This window comes from Solea senegalensis, linkage group LG2 (genome assembly GCF_019176455.1).
Source record: "Solea senegalensis isolate Sse05_10M linkage group LG2, IFAPA_SoseM_1, whole genome shotgun sequence".
Classification (NCBI taxonomy): domain Eukaryota; kingdom Metazoa; phylum Chordata; class Actinopteri; order Pleuronectiformes; family Soleidae; genus Solea; species Solea senegalensis.
The window spans coordinates 7,708,522-7,728,298 of NC_058022.1; the positions used below are offsets into that span (position 1 = coordinate 7,708,522).

At 38.7% G+C, this 19,777-nt stretch overlaps 1 protein-coding gene across 1 annotated transcript in view; it reads right to left on the reverse strand.

The window, feature by feature from the left end:
• Window positions 1-16,921, reverse strand: part of LOC122784989 (polycystic kidney disease protein 1-like 2) — a 31,139-nt gene extending 14,218 nt beyond the window's left edge. Inside the window, exons 1-29 of the mRNA XM_044050482.1 lie at window positions 16,838-16,921; window positions 16,111-16,359; window positions 15,867-16,025; window positions 15,583-15,771; window positions 14,573-14,683; window positions 13,807-13,954; window positions 12,963-13,192; window positions 12,640-12,830; window positions 11,146-11,362; window positions 10,900-11,042; window positions 10,643-10,793; window positions 9,880-10,057; window positions 9,540-9,666; window positions 9,306-9,456; window positions 7,610-7,927; window positions 7,313-7,455; window positions 7,051-7,227; window positions 6,035-6,172; window positions 5,662-5,811; window positions 5,443-5,567; window positions 4,019-4,139; window positions 3,789-3,920; window positions 3,262-3,375; window positions 2,730-2,844; window positions 2,446-2,636; window positions 2,124-2,354; window positions 1,924-2,025; window positions 1,299-1,477; window positions 886-1,032 (exon numbers count right to left, since the gene is read on the reverse strand). Of these exons, the coding sequence (XP_043906417.1) occupies window positions 886-1,032; window positions 1,299-1,477; window positions 1,924-2,025; window positions 2,124-2,354; window positions 2,446-2,636; window positions 2,730-2,844; window positions 3,262-3,375; window positions 3,789-3,920; window positions 4,019-4,139; window positions 5,443-5,567; window positions 5,662-5,811; window positions 6,035-6,172; window positions 7,051-7,227; window positions 7,313-7,455; window positions 7,610-7,927; window positions 9,306-9,456; window positions 9,540-9,666; window positions 9,880-10,057; window positions 10,643-10,793; window positions 10,900-11,042; window positions 11,146-11,362; window positions 12,640-12,830; window positions 12,963-13,192; window positions 13,807-13,954; window positions 14,573-14,683; window positions 15,583-15,771; window positions 15,867-16,025; window positions 16,111-16,359; window positions 16,838-16,886 (4,676 nt within the window). The 5' untranslated portion in view covers window positions 16,887-16,921. The remainder of the gene's footprint in view (window positions 1-885; window positions 1,033-1,298; window positions 1,478-1,923; window positions 2,026-2,123; window positions 2,355-2,445; window positions 2,637-2,729; window positions 2,845-3,261; window positions 3,376-3,788; window positions 3,921-4,018; window positions 4,140-5,442; window positions 5,568-5,661; window positions 5,812-6,034; window positions 6,173-7,050; window positions 7,228-7,312; window positions 7,456-7,609; window positions 7,928-9,305; window positions 9,457-9,539; window positions 9,667-9,879; window positions 10,058-10,642; window positions 10,794-10,899; window positions 11,043-11,145; window positions 11,363-12,639; window positions 12,831-12,962; window positions 13,193-13,806; window positions 13,955-14,572; window positions 14,684-15,582; window positions 15,772-15,866; window positions 16,026-16,110; window positions 16,360-16,837) is intronic.
• Window positions 16,922-19,777: the final 2,856 nt, after the last annotated feature.

A 19,777-nucleotide genomic window follows, 5' to 3' on the forward strand; every position in this document is an offset into this window, starting at 1 on the left:
TCTTTTCTTGTTATGACTGCCCAGGAGGTTATTTGTGTTTCTGTGTTTTTTCTCTGACTGAGCATACTCAAAGGGTAAAGGATGTATTTGGATGATGTATTCTGGGCATGTAGTTTATGGAGCCTATAGACCTCGGAACATCACAGGATCAAGGCTTTGACTTTGTTTTGGACCCGTCAGTCTGGAGTTTGCATGTTACACAAGGCTTCTGCCACAGTTCAGAGACATTCAGGTTTGACTCATTTCCATGTTAGATGTGAAAAAGAGCAAAAATGCTTATTTTCCTACTGTATGTGTTAGCCCTGAAATAGAGTGGTTATCTGTCTAGGGTGAACTCTATTGCCCAATGTCAGCCACAATTCTAAAAGAGAGAAAATGCTGTAATGGGTTGGTTTTATCCTTCAGAATTTAATACTTCACATTTCTCCAATCAATTCATGTTTAAAAAAAGCTCAAGTGATGGTAGGCTTGTCATACTAAGTAAGGGCTTCATTTTAAGTTGTCAGTAAACCTGTAATTTGAATTAAACTAAGACCACTTTTGCTTTTCAGTTGAATTTGATCAATAAAACACCACGTTGGGTCTTTACACTCAGCCAATATACTCATTCAGATTGAGACAACTTCACTGATGACTAAAGGGCAACTAATTTGCAACGTATTCTAAGTACAGTCACACGAACAACAATCTCTATCTCACATGTCAAGGCACAGATTGACAAACAGAGGTCGGTGAAGACAGAAAGATAGAAAAGAAATAAGGCACTCAAGCAACAAAATAAATAATGGGTTGATGGACATTTGTGTCATTTGTCCTGTAAAATATTAAATGACCATTATCACAGTTTAGTAACCTGATAGCAGGTAAAAACTATTTTTACTTTACCCGAACGTCTTCAGCTCTTCCTCTGTCGACACAGGAAAAACTTTATCCAGGGAACAATCACCCAAGTCAATGGCCAGCCACGAGTTGCACAGAAAATACCATTTCTGGTTTGTCTGTATATCCTGCACCATGACATTTCCTACAAACCTGAGAAAAAGCAGCAAATGAATCAACAATAAGATGAAACGTGGCTACTGACTTGTGTCCCCATAATAGTTAAACTTCTATATAATGCTCAAAAAGGGATTAAGGAAACACCTAAGTCAAAATCTTAATCTTAACTGATATGATTTCAATGAATCTTTGACAGCAAAATAATATAATATCCACCAACCAACAAATCAAGATCACAACCTGTTGCCTGGATTAAAAAACAACACAGATAAAACAGAGACAGCGATTACTTCACCTACCAAGCAGGATGGCTCCCCAGATTGTTGTGCCACAGCCTGATGCCTTGCAGTTCTCCCAGCGAGAAGGGTGTGGTTAGCAGGAACACATCCAGTGCACCTCTCTCAAACACCCTTTTCTTTGGATCTGTCAGGTGGTGCGGTTCGCTGTTGCCGTCAGCACCCACCAAAGTTAACGTAACCTAAATGATTTCACGAGTATGTTACGTTGACATGTCAGAAATAAACACATCCGCTTCATTTCCAGGCTAATAGACTGTGTCACGTACAGTATGTATGCATGTGAAAATAGATAAATGTAAAGTGGGTTGTTTGATGGCTCCTCCAATCAATGGGCCAATAATTCATTGGGAAAGATACGGAATTCTAAATTGCTTTAGATGGCTGTGCCTGAAGCATGTGTACAAAGATGTGTAATCGACAAAGTGCTACATATATAGTAGGTGTGCTACAGTGGATGAGGCACAAAACTGTAATGTAGTCACCAAGACAAGAAAAGTGCTCTATAAATTCATTCATTTATTCATTTGTGAGTGTTGTCATGAGCTGGAGCCAATCCCAGCCGACAACAACCATTCACCCTCACATTCACAACTTATTTTAAATTGGTGCCAAAGGTTAGTATTACCTGAGAGGAGGTGGAAGCTCCTCTCCGATGCCCAGTGCAAACATTCAATAGGTAAGTGTACTCATCCATGGGGTTGTTGTCCTTCAGAACTGTCACCTTCACCTGTCATTAAGGCAAACAAGCAGCAAATGTACACAACACGACAGTACAAGCTGTACTGTTGTGATGTTTGTTTCTCTGGTGAAAGGGTTACTCTGTACCTTGAGTGCATCTTGAATGTCTTTTCTTCGAGCCCACACAACCACAACAAGATAAGCCACAAAAAGTGCGCCGACAAAGCACACAACCACAGGATTCTCAGCAAAGGTGCTGAACAGCTCAGCAGTGCGTGATGGGTCAACAAGGTTGGGAGTCACAAAGAAGGAGCTCCCAAAGAAGGTCAGGTGGTTGCACAGGCACTGGGTGACTCGAGATGTGGTCTCAACACCAACCTTGAAACACAGCAGCGTTTGCTCCATTTGCTGTCATTGATTTTTAAGCAACTATTTAAATATGGCAGATGGACTGCATTCTTGTACTCACCCTGCATCCATTAGTGCCCCACTCCAGTAATGATTCATCCCAAAACCGACAAGCAGCAGAGATGGAAGTGACTGATAAACTGGCATTAATAGATTTTATACCAGGACCTACAATGGGCCGCACAACAAGATAATAGACTCCAGTTTTTCCCTTGAAACTCGTAGGGTCTACAAGCCAAGTGTACCTCTGCTCTGCATCAGACAAACACAAAAGCACTGCAGTCATTCAGTCGTCATTGCAACAGAGACAAAAAAAACATTACATGTCAACAACTGAGTTAAAACCTTGTGTAGTTCCTTGGTGAGGCATCTCTGTCATCGCTGCATAGTTAGCTTCAGAGGGGTAGCTCATATGACCGAGGAACAGCTTGAAGGGTAATGGATCCTCAGAAGGCTTCATCTTTAAAAATCATACCAACATGGTTACAGCTAAATTAAAAAAAAATCCATTGAATAAACACAGTAACAGGAAGTAAAATAGAAAAGTTAAAGCTATTGGTCAATATTATTCTGCCTCTGTTTGGCCTTCATCAACAAGAATGATGAATTTTTAAGCAATAGAATTCACTTCTAAAATGTTTTCGTAGGCACTTCTTTGTGTTTTCATTCAAACTCTAACCTGTGTGCGGCCATCTCGGGTTTTAAGCGTAACATTGGTGTTGCTTTTCAATGTCTTGACGTAAAAAAATGCCATGTGGCTTGAGATGTCTGTGTTGGCAACATCACAAGTAATGACAGTGGAATACATTTACAACAGCAGACCAGGCCGATATGAAATTAGTTATCCCTAGAGTGGAATTAAAACATCATGATGAACCTTTAACACCAGCGTCGTGTCAGTTGAAGGGATGTCAATGACCATGGTGCTGTAGTTTCCCAGGTCCAAAACTAAGGTGTTCACTTGCTCTCCATCAGGCCTTGGCAACAGAATCTGCAAGCGCATATCAATTCACATTTTACTCACACTGTAATTCAGACTACGCAATATGTAAAAACAGATTTTTCCAATCAACACCTTGTGTCAGTGTCACTGTGTATCTGACTTTAATGGTGTAGACTTGTCATGAATATTGTCTCAAGAGGAAGAATGATTCCAACATAATTTGCAGCTCAGGTTAAAAATAAAAAAAAAAGAGTCTGTTTTGATCTATGTGAATAATAACCTGTTCAATTTATATAACATATCCAGACTAAACCAACTAGTCTGTCACACCTCACCTTTTTTTTTTATTGGTCTAATTAGTATCAGAGTAATGTCCTCCAAATACATACTTTTTATTATTCAGGTATTCACTTATGTATTAGTAAAGCGAACTGCTTCCGTGTAGTCTGCAGAGCTCTTACCTCAACATCCTCACTTAAATTCCCCACATTAATAATGGAGCCATTTTGTCTTGTGAGGGTTAGATCACCTATTTGTCCACTGATGTTTCCTCCCTTATTCCAGGCAAAGAGATTTTCACCTAAAACTAACATCTGTAAATGTAAAAGAGCAACAAATAGAATCATACACTGGTGATAAATTGAGGAAAAAAATTAAAATGTATCCAACACATTAGTGTTGAATTACTTACTTTTACATCAACAGGTTCTTCTAAGGGAAGTATGTTAGAGGGCAGTGCTGGTAGAGTAAATCTGGGGCAGGAACAATTGGGAAAATGTATAGATTCTGTATGCAGACTTCCCAAGGTCATTCTGTTGGAAGAGATAGAAACACTGAACTTATAGCTTGTGTTTGAGTTTTTGTTCAGTGCTTATTCTGGTTTTAAATTCGCTTTATATATAATTCTCAATGACTACCTCTTACACTCACTCACTGAAAAACTGACCTTCTGATTAGAAAGCGACCCGTCTGCTGAGCCATTAAAGGTTAAGAGCACAACTCTGACGTCCAGAATTACTGTATCACTCTGCAGTTTGAGTGTGTATTGTTAAATTGCCAAATTAAAATATTTATGTAAGCACAGACAAGGGCACGCTGGGTGAACTCCTGTCGAGTGGCTTTCTGATATTCTGCGAGTTAGTTATGAATCATCAAGATAAACTTTATCTGATATCCAAACGTAACGCAATCTTCCTACAAGCAAAAACAGTAGTTCTCAAAGTGTGGTTCTAAAAAAATAATCAGCAATAAGTTATGAAACGTTGCCTAATTTGGGAGGAAAAAGGGAGAAATATTAGATGCTTTCATAACTCAAGTGAAACTGAGCTGTGAAAAATGTGTGAGAGGGTGCATTTTAAGTGAACTCTGAAGTGTGGTGGCTCACTTGTAATGAAGTTTTGCAGTGAATGTTGGAGCCATATAAAGCTAGTTTTGTCTGGAAAGACTCTGTGGCCCTTAAACTATTTGAGAAACACAATGTTCTAGAGCACAGCCATTTGTTAAATAGAAACTCGTATCATGATCATTATTCATTTGTAAAAACATGTTCGTTAGTCAGGTTCAAGTTGAATCTTTCCCACTTTTCCTGGTTGTATGCTGAGTTAATCAAGCCAGTTATTAAGCATTTTATTCCATTGATGTGATTCAGGTCAAATCAAACATTACATTCATTTATAAAACAGTATATTACAACCTTTTGTTTTTGCCACTAGTACTACTTTTTATTTATACTTTTTTATTCTTATTTACTCTAATTTAGTTTTAACTTTTTGTAATTGCATGACACTGAAGTACTAGGTGAGAGAGGAACAGCATTTCGATTCCTCTGTATGTCCGGTACATGTGGTGAAATGACAATAAAAATCTTTGAATCTGGAATGTAGTCCTACAAGTATATTATATCCAATATGTGGACATGAGTAAGAACAGTCATAACAGAACCCATGCAGCTTTTTGCTTATGTGCATGTCCAGTTGATGTCAATAACCTGCACTGGCAGCACAGCAACTTGTTCAATGTGGGGGCTCAATGTCCTTTATGCCCCAAAGGTCCTTCAAATGCTCTTTACGATTACTTCATTTAGAGGGGCTGTGCAATAGCTGAGCTGGAACTTACCTATTGACTAAAACACCTATAGTTGGTTGGCGAATGATTATTGGCCCCTCATTTACATCGATAAACATCAACAGCGCACTCTGTGTATTTTTCAGGGCAAGGAGAATGGCTTCAGAGACATTTCTCTGCAAAATATAACATTTATTAATGAGCGGATATAGTATGAAATAGTGATACTCATCATTAGAAATCCAATCAGCTGAGGCTGTAAAGACTCACACTAGGAGCAGAAGAGCTCAGGATATTGCCGACTCCTTCCACGATGATACTGGCTGTACTGCGTATTTCTCTCTTGCTTTCTTCACTTTTGTTCAGGCCCATGTTGAGGAGAGATGAGCTGAGGCTCACACACAAGAACGCAGCATCTTCCTGGAGTTGAGAATAAACCCTCATAATCAGAGGTATTTCATCACGTTTAGAGGTGGTATTTTTATTCTTTTTATGATCAAATATCCTAAATGCACATACAGATCACAAAGTCAAAGAATGGCAAATCCCAATGGCTATACATTGACATTTAGCGGTTAGTTTTCATGTAGTTATAAGAGACGCAGTCCTGCCTCCTATGTATTAAGTGTCATGTTTACAGTACCTGAGCAGAGGAGGTAAGCTCGGTGCCCTTCGCACTGACAGCAATGAGACTTCTAGTGTAAACCTGAATCTCTTCTGGAGTGTTTGGAGGCACGTCTTCAACTGCACCAATCAATATGTCCAGCATGTCCTCGCGTAGCTTCAACATGGAGAAAAAAAAAAGTTTTTAAAAAATAAATATGGATTTGTCTTCTCTTTTTTTTTTTTATTAGAATAATTTGTTTCCAGTCTTGTGGGGAGTGCATCCCCACAGACCACAAAGTACTACCTTGTTAAATCCTAAATGAGCATAGAGAGAAAACTACAAACTCTGCAAAAACAAATGACGCAGGCTCCAAACACAAGCTCCACAGCTCATGAATTTAAATAGGAATTGAACAAGAAAAAATGTGAAACAATGGTGGGCTGAAAGGGGGGAGTATTTGTAGATATACATAGAGAATATTGGGACATTACAGGATGTTGATGAGTATTGGAGAACATGCTTAGATCTGCAACATTGTAATACTAATCAATGACCTAAACAATTCTATTAATTATAGTAACTCATTTGTTGCAACTTGTACTATTTTGACTGGAAAAACATTAAATCAGACGTTGAACTTTTCCCGTTAAAAGCAAAAGACAAGACGGATCAGGTCGAAGACATTTATGCGTTTAAAAATAAAAGCTGTGTAGTCTCATGATTAAATACACTCATAATGATAATGTATTTGTACAATCACCTGCCATGTTGGACCACCGTGTTTTTAATGGGAGGACTATACACATTTTGAGTTTTAATGATACCATAGGTTCTCCTACATGCTTGGACAGGAAGGGTGAGGTGAGAGACAAAAAGCTGGAACATACAGCTCCACTGTTGCTGAATATCTCTTGTGGATTACATTGTTGGTCATTCGTTATCAATCGATGGTAAAATGATGTAGCGAGCAAAAGGGGGTTTCACTGTAGAATAATTACTACATGAAAATGATTCTCTACTGTTTGAGTCATGTTAGCCATGTCTGTGTTTACCTGTTGCCTGTCGTCTTTTTTTGATTCATCAGATTGATTGTCCAGGTTCTTGGCCACAGAAATCAGGAACTGCCCCACAGTTTCTCCCGACAGCAGACCCTGTGCCTTTAGCTGAGCCACAGCCTTTTCCATTGACACTTTCAGTTCATCTATGGTTTCTTCAGTCAAATCCAGCACCTGAGAACAATAAAAAATTTGACTTAGTCAAGTAAAGGAGCATTTATAATCCTTTTTTTTGTTAAACAATGCTTTTTAGACCAACCCATGCTCTTATATTGGTGCTAACAACAAAGCTGTCCTTTTTTGCAGTTGCTGTTATTATCAGGTTGTAGTCAGAACTGCTGTCTCCAAGAGGAAGGAAGACATATCTCACTTCACTTTTCCTGCTGCAAAGCAGGTCTTTACCTGACAATTTGCCAAAAAAAGAAGATAATGAATTAGATTAATAGTCAAATACTGCATGAATCATAATGCTAGTGCTTAAAACAGCAAGACATTATTTAGTTTGTTTGAAATCAGTCTCTGATTAGATGAGGTAAAGGGTCTTTAGAGAACTTACCTCCCGTCTTAAAACAATAGTCACAATAAGAACAGGGATCTTCAGTCTTGCAGGTTATATTGAAAGCATCAAGGACTGTTCCTCGCGATGGTGAAATGCTACATGAGAGGCCATCAGAAATGGTGGGGTCACTTATAGTGGTGGTAGGTGGTGAAGTAGCTGAAGTAGCAGGAGTAGCAGGAGCAGCAGGAGCAGCAGGGGTATCTTCAGCTTTGGCTGTCGTAACCATGGTAGTTGGATTGTTTGTGGTAGGAGCGGGAATTGCGGTGGAGGATGTCTTTATGGTGTATTTTGCATAATAGGGCCTCGAAAGTAGGGCTGTGGTAGAAAAAGACAAAGACGGCATGTGATTAGTATTCGTTCAAAAGATCAATGTGCATTTTGCCATTTTCAAAATTCTGACATTAAAATGCTGAAACCTTATAACCATACATTCTAACCGGTATCAAATTTTGCTTGTATGTGTTAAAAACTACTTGTCATTGTACCTTAATTATTTCTTTATATAATTTACTCACTGAAGTCAACCTGGAAATAGCAATACATTGAAAAGCAACCAGGAGGTCACTCTGCTGGGTACAAAAATAAGTTCATTTGATTGGGAACCTATGGGAATATGACCAGAAAACACTTCCATAATAGATTTATGTTATCAATTGCTAGTTTCAGGTCTTCCTGAATAGAGTATGATGTCAATTTTGTAAATTACAGTGCCATTTAAAGGAAAATAGACAATAAAATGCAGCACATAATTTCAGTGAACACCAATTGATAGGCGGTATTATTCTATAGGAGTCTTGTTACAGGTGACACTTGTGAACAGCATGACCAAGCAACCTAGCCAAATCACTGCTGTAAACAGCACAAGGTCATACCAGTGCGACATAATGTTGCTCACACATAAATTCCACAAAGAAAAATAACTCAACACAGTAAAGAAAGAGCAACATTCAGTATTCTCTCTTCTTGGTATGTGGCTGTTTTACATAAGACGCTATGATTAAGGGATCACACGTATCACACATAAGAGATGATTCTCTGTAGAAAAAAATTAATGGACTGTGACGTGTGTCGCTCCAACATTCAAGACCAGTGTTCTGTAACCCAACAGAAGGGTACCAAAAACTGGGACGGTACTGATTGGATATGTTGGTACTATACCAATCCAGTTCCACCAAGCTGTACCTCTTGATGGAACTGGAGCTGAAAAGAAAGTTTTCAGGTTAACAGGATGAGTCTAAGTTTGAAGTAGTTTATTAAATGTAAGGAGTTATTGGTTCCAGCTATGATTTCATGTTCATTTTGTGAATGATGTTGAATGGTTGTTTGTCTGCGATGGACTGGCGAACTGTCCAGGGTGTACCCCGCCTATGTCAGCTGATATAGGCCCCCACAACCCTCCTGTGGAGGATAAAGTGGTAGAAAATGAATGGATGGATACATGTTCCCATGTAGAGGAAAACAAACAATAAAGAATGGCAAGTTTGGACACCAGTATGACTGACAGCGTGTGGCTGGTTGCAGGTCTGTGAACTTAGATTCTTCAATAACTGACATGGCCTCGTTCAAATCACAAAAACACTGAGGCTTTGTTTTGCAAATGGAGACTATGTCCACTTTTTACATACACTCTAGGTGTAGAACACAAAAATTATGTTGGCAAAATGCTAAAGAGAGATTTTATTTCTCGACATACACAAAGAACTAGTCACAACCACAGTGACATCCAGACCCGCCGACTTGGCCAGCGCAAGATAGCTGTAGCTCACGGTGTATTCTTGTCCACCAGTCTGCTTCAGTATTGGTGGCCTTTTTCTGGACTCTCTGTAGCAGCTCTCTGTCTCAGCCTGTTAACATTTAAATCCATTAGGTCAGCTTTAACAACAGTATCATATCTTTCAATCTTAGACAATTACTGTTTGAAACCCACCGGCCAGTTCTCATGGCCTCTTGGGTCCTCGATGGTCCACACCAGTTGTCGACATAAAGGACATGATATTTTAATTTTTGCATCTTTGTTCTCCATTACTGGGTCACAGCCACTTGTACAGGTGAGTCTGTGGTACCATAAATTGCATAAATAAGTTGGTTAATACACAACCAGTATGTACAAACATACAGTGAAATCTATATGTAAATGAACATGCTTCAGTATCACTAAACAATTTCAGTTTAGTTCTTTACTTAATTTTAATTTGATAGGGTTTATTCAAAGACAGAAAATAAACATCCTTTGTAAAACAAAATTGAGCTTTAGAAACATTCCATACCTCATTAACATCCCATATGTAGGTATCAGAGTGATGCATATGGATGCGGTCTTTTTCACAACATTATGTTGTATTAAACTAAAATGATATTTGTTAAACTCAAATGGATAAGGTAGGCAATCTTTTGTAATTGTGTGAGTCACTTCACTGGTCCTTCCTTCACACTTGCAGGGACTTTCTGTGAACCAACAAGGACATTTATTACACTACTGCAACTGACAACCTGACAAGCTTTTAACCAAACAATAAATAAATGGCCCAGTAATAATTGGATGAATGAAAGTAGAAACAAATACATCATAAAGCGGTTTGGTAGTGAATAAGGCGATTTGATCTATTTATTTCTGGGTTTCTCCATTATATATACATATATGTACATAAATACATTATAAAAGTATGAGCCTACTACTGCATTAACACAGCCTTCTGATCTGTAGAAGATGGGCTGTATACACTTAATTGGCAGCAAGGATCTTAACAATTTACGAGTTACAGCTTACAAAACCAGTCGACAAAAGCCAGCATCGTCTGAAAACAGGTGTAAATGTAGCCTTATTATCTCAGCATACTGTCGAGTGTCTGTTAGAAAAAGCCTGACAGGTGCAGCAACAGGTGATTAGTATCAAAGTCCTTTGCATGAAATGTTCTGCACAGAAAATTACAGGCAAAGGGGTTTTATTTATCAACAAAACAACATCTGTTGCACCAAACCATTTTGATCTCAATAAGTTTAAGAAAATAAGGCAGAAATCATGATTCTTACTGCATTCCCACTGGTATCGTTTACTGGAGTGCTGGTTGCTGGAGGTTGCTTTATCTACGGAGAGCGTGATACTTCGATATTTGTCAACAGATTTGGAAGGGTTTGCTTCAATTTCCCACGATGATCTGACAACTCTGACAAGATTCTCTGTCTGAAAAATAAACAAAAACTTAATTAATATTTGTTTTCACTGCAAGACTGGACATTTCCTTAAGAGATACCCCACATTACTGATTAGTGTTAAAAAAAACATTTACCATCCAAGGGTTCAACCACAACCGTCTGTCATTATATCCTCCAGGTTTAATGACTGTATCACTGCCACAAGGAGTCAATGTATCCATATCCACCTCCTGTGAGGAGAAGTCATTCACTGCTCTGAGTTTCACTTGGACAGTTCCTGTAGCAAAACATTCAGTTTCACTTAAGCAAGAGATGTTCCACTTAAATGCTTGCCACAGTTTTAAAATGTATATACAGTGTTTTTGCCATGTCTTCCATACCTTGAATTGGGTTTCCGATATGAAAAATTCCCTCTCTTCCATTCATTTCTCTCGTCTCATGGAAAGTGTCATCATCTCCAGTCAGAGAGAAGAGGAGCAGTACAGGTGCTCCCTGCTCAAGAGAAACAACAACAGAAATATCTGGAGAGTCCAAACAGTCATCCGTCTCTGTCAACATGGAGGCCTGAAGTCCAGCTACTTTCTCCACAACACACACCTACAATCCATGAAGAATCACAAAAGAGGGAAGAAAACATCAGGGTCACTTTCATACAGTATCATGTTCCCATGAAACAAAGGTGAAATATGTGAGTGATAAAATGACTTAACGTGAAATATTAGCTTTACTGATGACAATAGTGCAGCCGTTTCTCCCCCCACAAAAAAACCTTTTCATTTGCAGGCTGCAAACTGTGATATATTGATCTGAAGCACCACCCACCCAATAATGCAGCCAGTAGCAGTTCAACACATTGGATACATTAGCTTAATATACTGAATTATATGGGACCTAAAAAGCCTCAGTACTCCTCCCAAAAAGAAGAAAAACATGGGTCTACATTGGAGGTGTGTTCAAATCTGCTGCAATGCTGATGTTGACACTTTTTGCTTGGACTGGAAATCGGCACAAAGACCCTCTTTCCTTCTATCTTTCACAGTCAGTTATTGTCACCTCCTCATCGTGTGATGATTCTCATTTCCTCTGGCCAAACGCTGCTATTTTCTGTAATTTTCTATCATCCATATTTTACTAACCCTTTCCTCAAGTAACTTTCTACACCCGACTCCTAAACTGTGTGTGTGTGTGTGTGTGTGAGTGAGAGACACTGAGCTGAGGAAAGATAGAACCGCAAAACACAATTGCAGAGGTGAGATAAGGTTGAAAGATTTGGCCGGGTTTAGATGGTTTCGTCACGTGCAGAGTGACTATACTGGACAAAGGATGTTGAAGATGGAGCTGCCGGGCAGGAGGAAAAGAGGAAGACCAAAGAGAAGGGTCATGGAAGAGGACACAAGGTAGAGGCTGTGGTGGAGAAGCTAGAAGAAGAAAAAGCAAGGACTGGCAGCTGTGATGAGTTGTTTAGCACTTGTTTAATAAGTTGACTTAAAAAAGTAGTAATTCAAGTTGTATTCAGCGTAGCAACCGGGCAGCAATTATGATTAATCAAACATCAATTACAGGCCATGTTCCATTACTGAGAATGATACAGATCAGCCTGATGAAGACGTCATGTAGGAATAAATCTTTGAATGTTCAGAGGTGATAGCACAGGATGCTAAGTGGTTGAAAATTTCTGGGTTCTGCTGCAACCAATTTCACTGACACTCTAATGAAAGGTTAATTTTAATTTTTCTTTGACTCTAATCAACCATCTAATCATATGATCAAAATGTTAACTTCAGCCTCTAATAATTAAGATTACATTAACCTTAACCATGAAAAAAAAAATACATGGAGGAGAAGATTACTTTACTTTACAATGGTCAATTTACCTGCAGGTCTGCGGACACTTCAGGGAATGTGACCATGTTAGACGCATAAATTGCCAGCTGGTGGCAGCCGGGACTGAGCTGCTTCATCATCACTGGAGTCACTGTGACGTTATGAGGAACATTTCCTCTGATCACAGATAAACTGGAAAACACAGCGTCATCATGCTGGATTCTGTAGCTCACATTTGACCCTCCAGAAATAAAAAAAGGAAGAAAAAAAAACACACATTACAGAACCCTGAATACAATATCATCAATATAATCCCGTCACATTTTAAGCAGTCATATAAAATTGGTGATGAATAATACATGGAGCCTTCTACCTGCATTTGCTTCCATTTGAATTTGAAATGTTCCTCCATACAGGACTTTGCACATGCTCACATTAAAACCCCGTGTTCCAGCATAGCATCGAGTGGCACTGATGGCTGTGACAGGCTCTAGAATGGTAATCGTTTTCTGGGCTGTGATGAGTACATCATCGATGGTGCATTCAACTGCCACAATGAATGTACTTGGATACATATATTTGTGCACCACACTGTCCTTCAACCTGAGAATAAGAGCAGAAAGAAACTTTTAGCTACTACATTGCATCCAGGAAAAATAGCATACACACACATATGCCTTTTTTGAAAAATAAAATTTAGAAATCGAACACTAAACAGCATCATGTGTCTTAAACCAGCTTTGGTTTAATAATGTATTATTTAAGGTTAGGGACGGAGTGGGAGAGAAAACGGGCCACGTGTCACCCCCATTAGCTCAGCTGGTAAGGAGTTGTGCTCAGAAACCTGGTCAGACGGATTCATGCATTATTATGTTATCTGACTCCAGATGTGAAAGAAAGGCAGATTTTTTTCATTTATTCACTACTGTGTGGCTTACATTTGGTTACATTGCCATCACAAAATGATAATTGTGGCAATGAAAATAAAATAATTATAAAACAGTGCATTTGTATGTTACCTTCACGTTTTAAAAACGTCTGAAGGGACCATTGGCCCCCGGTAATCTTCATATTATCAAATACGCCCCTCGTTTTAAAAAAGTTTGCACACCCCTGGTCTATATGGAGTGTTAAGCTTTCAATATGCTGCATTACATTTACTTTGACAACATTTTAAAACCACATTCTACATTGAATCTATGAAGGAAGATACTTGCCCCTCGACTCTGTTCAAATGAACAACATAGCCATCCCCGGTGCTCAGCCTGCAGGCAGGTTTTCCCAATGGCAGATGTAAGAGCCATTTCATGCTGATGGTGATGTCAGTAAAAACAGCAGCCACACTGCTCGGTGTCAGTGTGAGCCCTGGGGGGGAGGAAATTACCAGAAATTAAACCGAGCGCCTTTAATCAAGCAGGTCTCCAAACAAGCTTTATAACCGGCAAGCAAATAAACGAACAAACCAATTCCCACCAGCTAAGAGAACAGCCCAGAGGCACATATACCTCTCTTTCTCCATTTTATTCATTACTGATTCATTTGCTTTACACATTTTCTGATGGTAAACATAAAAATGTCTATATTTTTGCATATATATATATATTTTTTTCTTTATTAATCAGGAACCAAGGTCATGCTGATGACCCTAGAAATGATCTTCTTTCTTCTAAATAGCAGCACCAAACAAACATAATTGTGACCTAATATTTATCTCAGAAGCAATGCAATGTTGAATGAATGAACTGCTACTGTAGATGAAAGCAGCAGCAACGTCTGTCACACTGGACACAACATCAACAATGACATTCAGAGCTCTATATGTGGTTAAATCTATAGGTAACAAAGGCAATATGGTTCATTAAGACAAGGTAAACAAAAATTGTCTGAATGTTCACTGCAGTGACGGAGAGAAACAATTAAACTCTATTGTCATTCAGTGGAAGAAACTATGATAGAGGTTTTAACTTGAACATGGTGACTCACCATCTTTGCAGTGGTAATCCACAGACAGGTAACTCCCCAGCTGAGGACAGGGATCATCAAAGGAGTTCACAAACTCAGAAACCAGGCAATCCTGACGACCATGGCAGTGAGCTGGAAAACACGTCAAAAATACGATTGGCCACTGATTAAGTCCTTCATGGAGAGTTTTACTTCATTTTCATTTACATTATCGTCCGCAATTTGTTACTAAAACATTGATCAAGACCCTGGAATAGAGCATGACCAATTGTTTTGTTTCTACCAAATTGACAGATTCTGCGGTGTTCATGTCACCATCAGACAGGAGTGTGTTCTGTATGTTTTCAGGGCGGAGTTTTGAGGAGAGTGCAAACAGGAGACTGCATCACTTGCATCAGTTGCAGTGTAACATGCTACTGCAAGCTTTTTCAGACTCCGTCTACATCAGATTTTTTCTTTCTATTCCCAGACTGATTGATTGATGTTTCAAATAAAAACTGCCATCAAAAAATCAAAAATAAATAAAAATAAGAACTTTAAGTCATTTTCATAAACGTATTTGACATTGGCACAGAACAAGTGGGGCTGCACTGCCCCATGACCCTGAACAGGATAAGCAAGTTTGGAGAACTAATTGTCTACTTGTGCCTATACAAGTTGATATTTACCTAAAAACAGATGGATATTTTTTTGTGTACCATTGGGCTTTTAAGCTTGTATTGTGTGACTCCATAAATGTCCAGATGGGCATGAATTATTGTCAAATAATGGTGCACATGGGCGTAATATGTGCTTTGTGACGGTTTTCAACCATGCAGAACCTTTTATGCAGCCACGAGTGTTTGTGTACTCTCTATTGACATCAGCTGATTAAATGAGAAGGTCCATTAAGAAGCCAAGAGCAGTAACAAAACAAATAAGATCAGTTAACTGGTCTCAATTACATCACACAATTTAATCTATACACCATAATCTGTTAATGATAATTCATTCACAGTATATTTTTAATTCAACACGTTTCAATATTTTACCTGCGAGTGAATCTCCCACATCCAACCAACCACAATGATGTTGTGTAGAGCTTGTTGGTGAAGAGAGTGTGGACTGACAGTAATGGATGTTCTGGCGACCATAGAAGCCACCATCAATCATTAACATTTGAGCGGAGCCACACCGCAAAATGATGTTATGGGCTGGACACACGATGGATCTCGTAGATTCTGGAAAGAAAACAAAAACACAAAGCATTTACTTTTCCGTGATTTAGTTTTAACTCATACTGTGATTGTATTTCTCCATAGTGAATCAGACATACCAAACTGGCAGATATAACGCATATCTATGTTGCAGTCGGTTGTGGCTTTCCACTGGAAGCTGGAGTCTTTTAAAATGTGGCCACACGCTGCTCCTGGCTGTGGGCTGCTTGCCCAGTTTGAATAGATGATGTGTGAACCATCCAGCCAACAGAGATCACCTGAGGATACAACAAAACCACGGCTAAACACAAAGGAACAATTAAAGAACTTTGACAAAACAATAAGATTTATCTCCTCCCTTACCAGCAACAGCTGCAGAGCTTTGCAGGTTTGGAGAAGCAACTCCCAGCCATGTGTCCGTCTCAGGATCCAGGTGTCGCTGAAGGAAATACTGAGTGTCCTCATCTGGGATAAAAGCAAGGTGTCCTCCACGCTCCTCACACCAGGCTTGAGCACTGGAGAAAGAGCGCTGGTGACTGACAAACTCATAGCAAGAGCTGCCAAAGGCCTTCTGAGGTTCGGGGCAGGAAACCGAGAGATCAGTCTCATCTTCTGCACATGATGAACAGCAGAACAACACCAGGATCAGCAGCTGCAGAGCTTTGCAACACATTTTAACTCTAAAAACTAAACTTCTTTCAGCTTGATTCCACTTACATTGATATAAATAGTGTTAATATGCTTTCAACTGCTCTTCTGTTCTTATATACACACCCATCACGCTTTTATACGGGTCCGACATAAGCCTTTATCACACCTCTTTCTGTATCCAGTAAGAAATTGTTGACTTTAGAGCCATGCTTTTTCAAAAACCAATGACTGACCTGCTTCTGTCAATAGACTTAGCAGCAACAAAGGGAAACAAGGTTGAAAGCACTTATCATTGTATCTGATGTTTAATTTTAGGGGTCATTTCCATCATACAATGACTGAACTGATTTTTTTTTTGTTGCAAGACAATCCTTGTATTGGTTTCAACCTTACACCATGATTACTTGATATAAAAAAACAACTGTAAATCTACTTCTACCTGCTCGTTGACTGCTGTGGTCCACTTTAATCACTCTCTCCTCCAGCATGTTCCTCCAATATATGTTAAAAAAAACATCTATATATGACCTGCTGAGTACCAACCTGCGGACAGTCGAAGACAGCAAACAGCTGGTGAAAATCAAGCCGGATATTTTCAGGAGGGACAAACAACAGAACAGAGCTAAACGGGAGCAACAAAAATGACTCTAAAGTTAGGCTTACATCTCTTTATTCTTCACATCCTGGATGTGGAAAGAGACAAAAGTCACAGCTTTCTTAAGGGTCCTCAGAAATCATTTTAATTGAAACTAAAACAAAACTACGTGACAGACTTGGGATGTGTTGATAAGATTCTTTTGATTAACTATTGTATCTATGTGTCATGCACATAAGTGCCCAACACTTAAGACCCATAATGGAAACCTTCTAGTATGTAACTGTGCACATAAATATCTTTGCCTTTTATTTAAATTCACATCAGATCCTACTTAAAACCTATTTTTCATGAGGCAAGAATAGTAGATGTTCCACTAAAAAGTACTCAGTGGACCATCTATTTATACTATTAAAAGTGCCTATTTTCAATATTGTTCAATGGGAAAGAAACAGAAAAGATATCAGAACAATATTGGAGCCTCGATCTACACTGATGTATGTAATTTCTTGTCCAGCTTGATCCAAACGCTACACTTGGTATGCATTAAATTTCGCTATATACAGCCAAGCACATCACATAGTTGAGTCACATCCTAAAGCTTCACTGCTCAGAATCCATTTGTACTCTCGAGCATTGGGTGCACATCACTTCTGCCAATTAAACAGGAAAATCTGCTCCCCGTGATGCAGTTGTTTCCCAGTGGTGGTGTGTAAACAAGAATAGAGACAGTTTTCTGCTTTTTCTACCGCTTGGATCAATCACTGCACTTAAAGCAGTGATGGACTGGCGTCTTATTGCCATTGATGGCAGTGCGGACTCGCACCAAATGCTATTCTCTGCAACTATTTGAGTTGCTGCTTGTCAATCCAAGCGGCACACTGTTGCGAAGAAGAGTGACACAGATTCTCCGGACTCTAAACTAAAGTAAAAGAAGTATAAAATGCATTATATTAAACAAAATGCCACAGAAGTAGGAGAAATTGTACAAAAGAAGACTGAAGTGAAGAGCTTAGAGTAATTGGCCACAAAGTTCTTCAGAGTCAGGGAAGGTTCAAGCCTTTTTCATTTGCTCTGTCATAATCTGAATGAAACAGAGCTATGTGATGTGTGTACAGAGGAAACAATGGCTACAAAATCACCGTGAAGTGCTCATCATACACTGAAGCATTTCGACACACATTAGGCATTGTGTAAAGCCTTTTACTGTGAGAATGGGCCACTTTCACAGCAGCTATTTTTCACTAAGTTTAGCAGAAAAAGAACAGGTGTTATTGATCACATTAATGAAGGCTATTCAGTTCATGAAAGTCAGGACAATGAACCAGCATACACCTCTAACCTGAGGAAGTTCTTAACTGAAATTAAATCAAATGTAAGGTTTAAAGAATAGTAAAAAAATTGTAGCAAAAAATGTGCTTAGTTTGTTAGTTCATTTCATATTGGGTTCATATGAAGTGTATTCATTTTTCCTCTGCCTGCAATTTTGAAATTCATTGATAATAAAAAAATTTTTGCTTAGGCTACGCAAGTGTAACATTGTTATGTAGTTTAGTGGGTTGAATTGGTTCATCTCGGTGAATCAAACCTCTAGTCAGGGGGTTTATTGGTTTATTTTTTAATTTCCTCAAATGGATCTTCCTGAGACTCCTGGCTCATGTCCCATGAGGGTTATTTATTATGATTTATGTTTATGTGTATCTTTAGTCTGTTGGCTATTTGATTTTTACCTGTCTTGTGGACGGTTATATTTGATTCAGGGATGGTTGTTCATCTGTCGTAATTGTCTTAAAATTGTTGGGTTTTTAAGACAATATACTTACTGACATAAAAATACTTACCATGAATCTTGTACCAGGCAAATACAAAAAAACTAAGAATTTACAAAAACAAATAAAAACTAGCAAACCAGCACTAAAAACGAATTAAAACTAGCACATATTTAAGACAAAAAGTCAAAATAAAATAACTAGTATAACCTTGGTCCACCCCAACTTTACCTTTCAAGTGGAAACTGGTTTGTAAAGCAGGGCCTAATACAAAGGGATAGTTGTTAACTAAATAAAACTAGTCTGAAGTGTAACTTACAGATTGTTGAAAACAGTGAGACAGCAATGTCCACGATGAAGACAAGTCCACACACTACGAGACAAGGAGGTAACTATTAGCACTGAGGGACATGGAAGATAACAGACAAACAAAACGGAGACGGGGGAGCAGAAAGCTAATTTAACACAGGTGGGGCAGACAAGAGGAACGACAGGACGTAAAGTGTTACTTCCTGTTTTACTTCAAAATAAAACAGGAAGTATCGAACACATCCTAGAAGAAGTAATTAAATAAACCCCAAACATTAAACTAGTCAACATAAACAAAGTTAGTGGGCAAACAACAGAAAGACCAGTGCAAACAACTGTCACAAACAAAGTCCAAACAGTAAAACTTAAGAGACCTTTTTACCTTCCAAGCCTTTATGCAAAGGTTGAGCTGTGTAACGTAAGTAACGTTTGTAAGGGCTTTCATTACAGCAGTCAAAGTGACAGGTCACACTAGGAAATGAAAAAGTGTCTGTGGTTTTTGTATATATATATATATATATATATATATATATATATAGTGGGAAATTGATATACAGTGCATGATAAAGAGGCCAAAGGTCATGCAGTGATTTTATCTAAGTTCAGAAGACAGATTTAATGACTAAAATACCTTTATTGGTGATATCTAAAGTTTGAGGCAAACTATTTTGCCATTTAAAAAGCCAAGTATTCTCCTTAACACTGT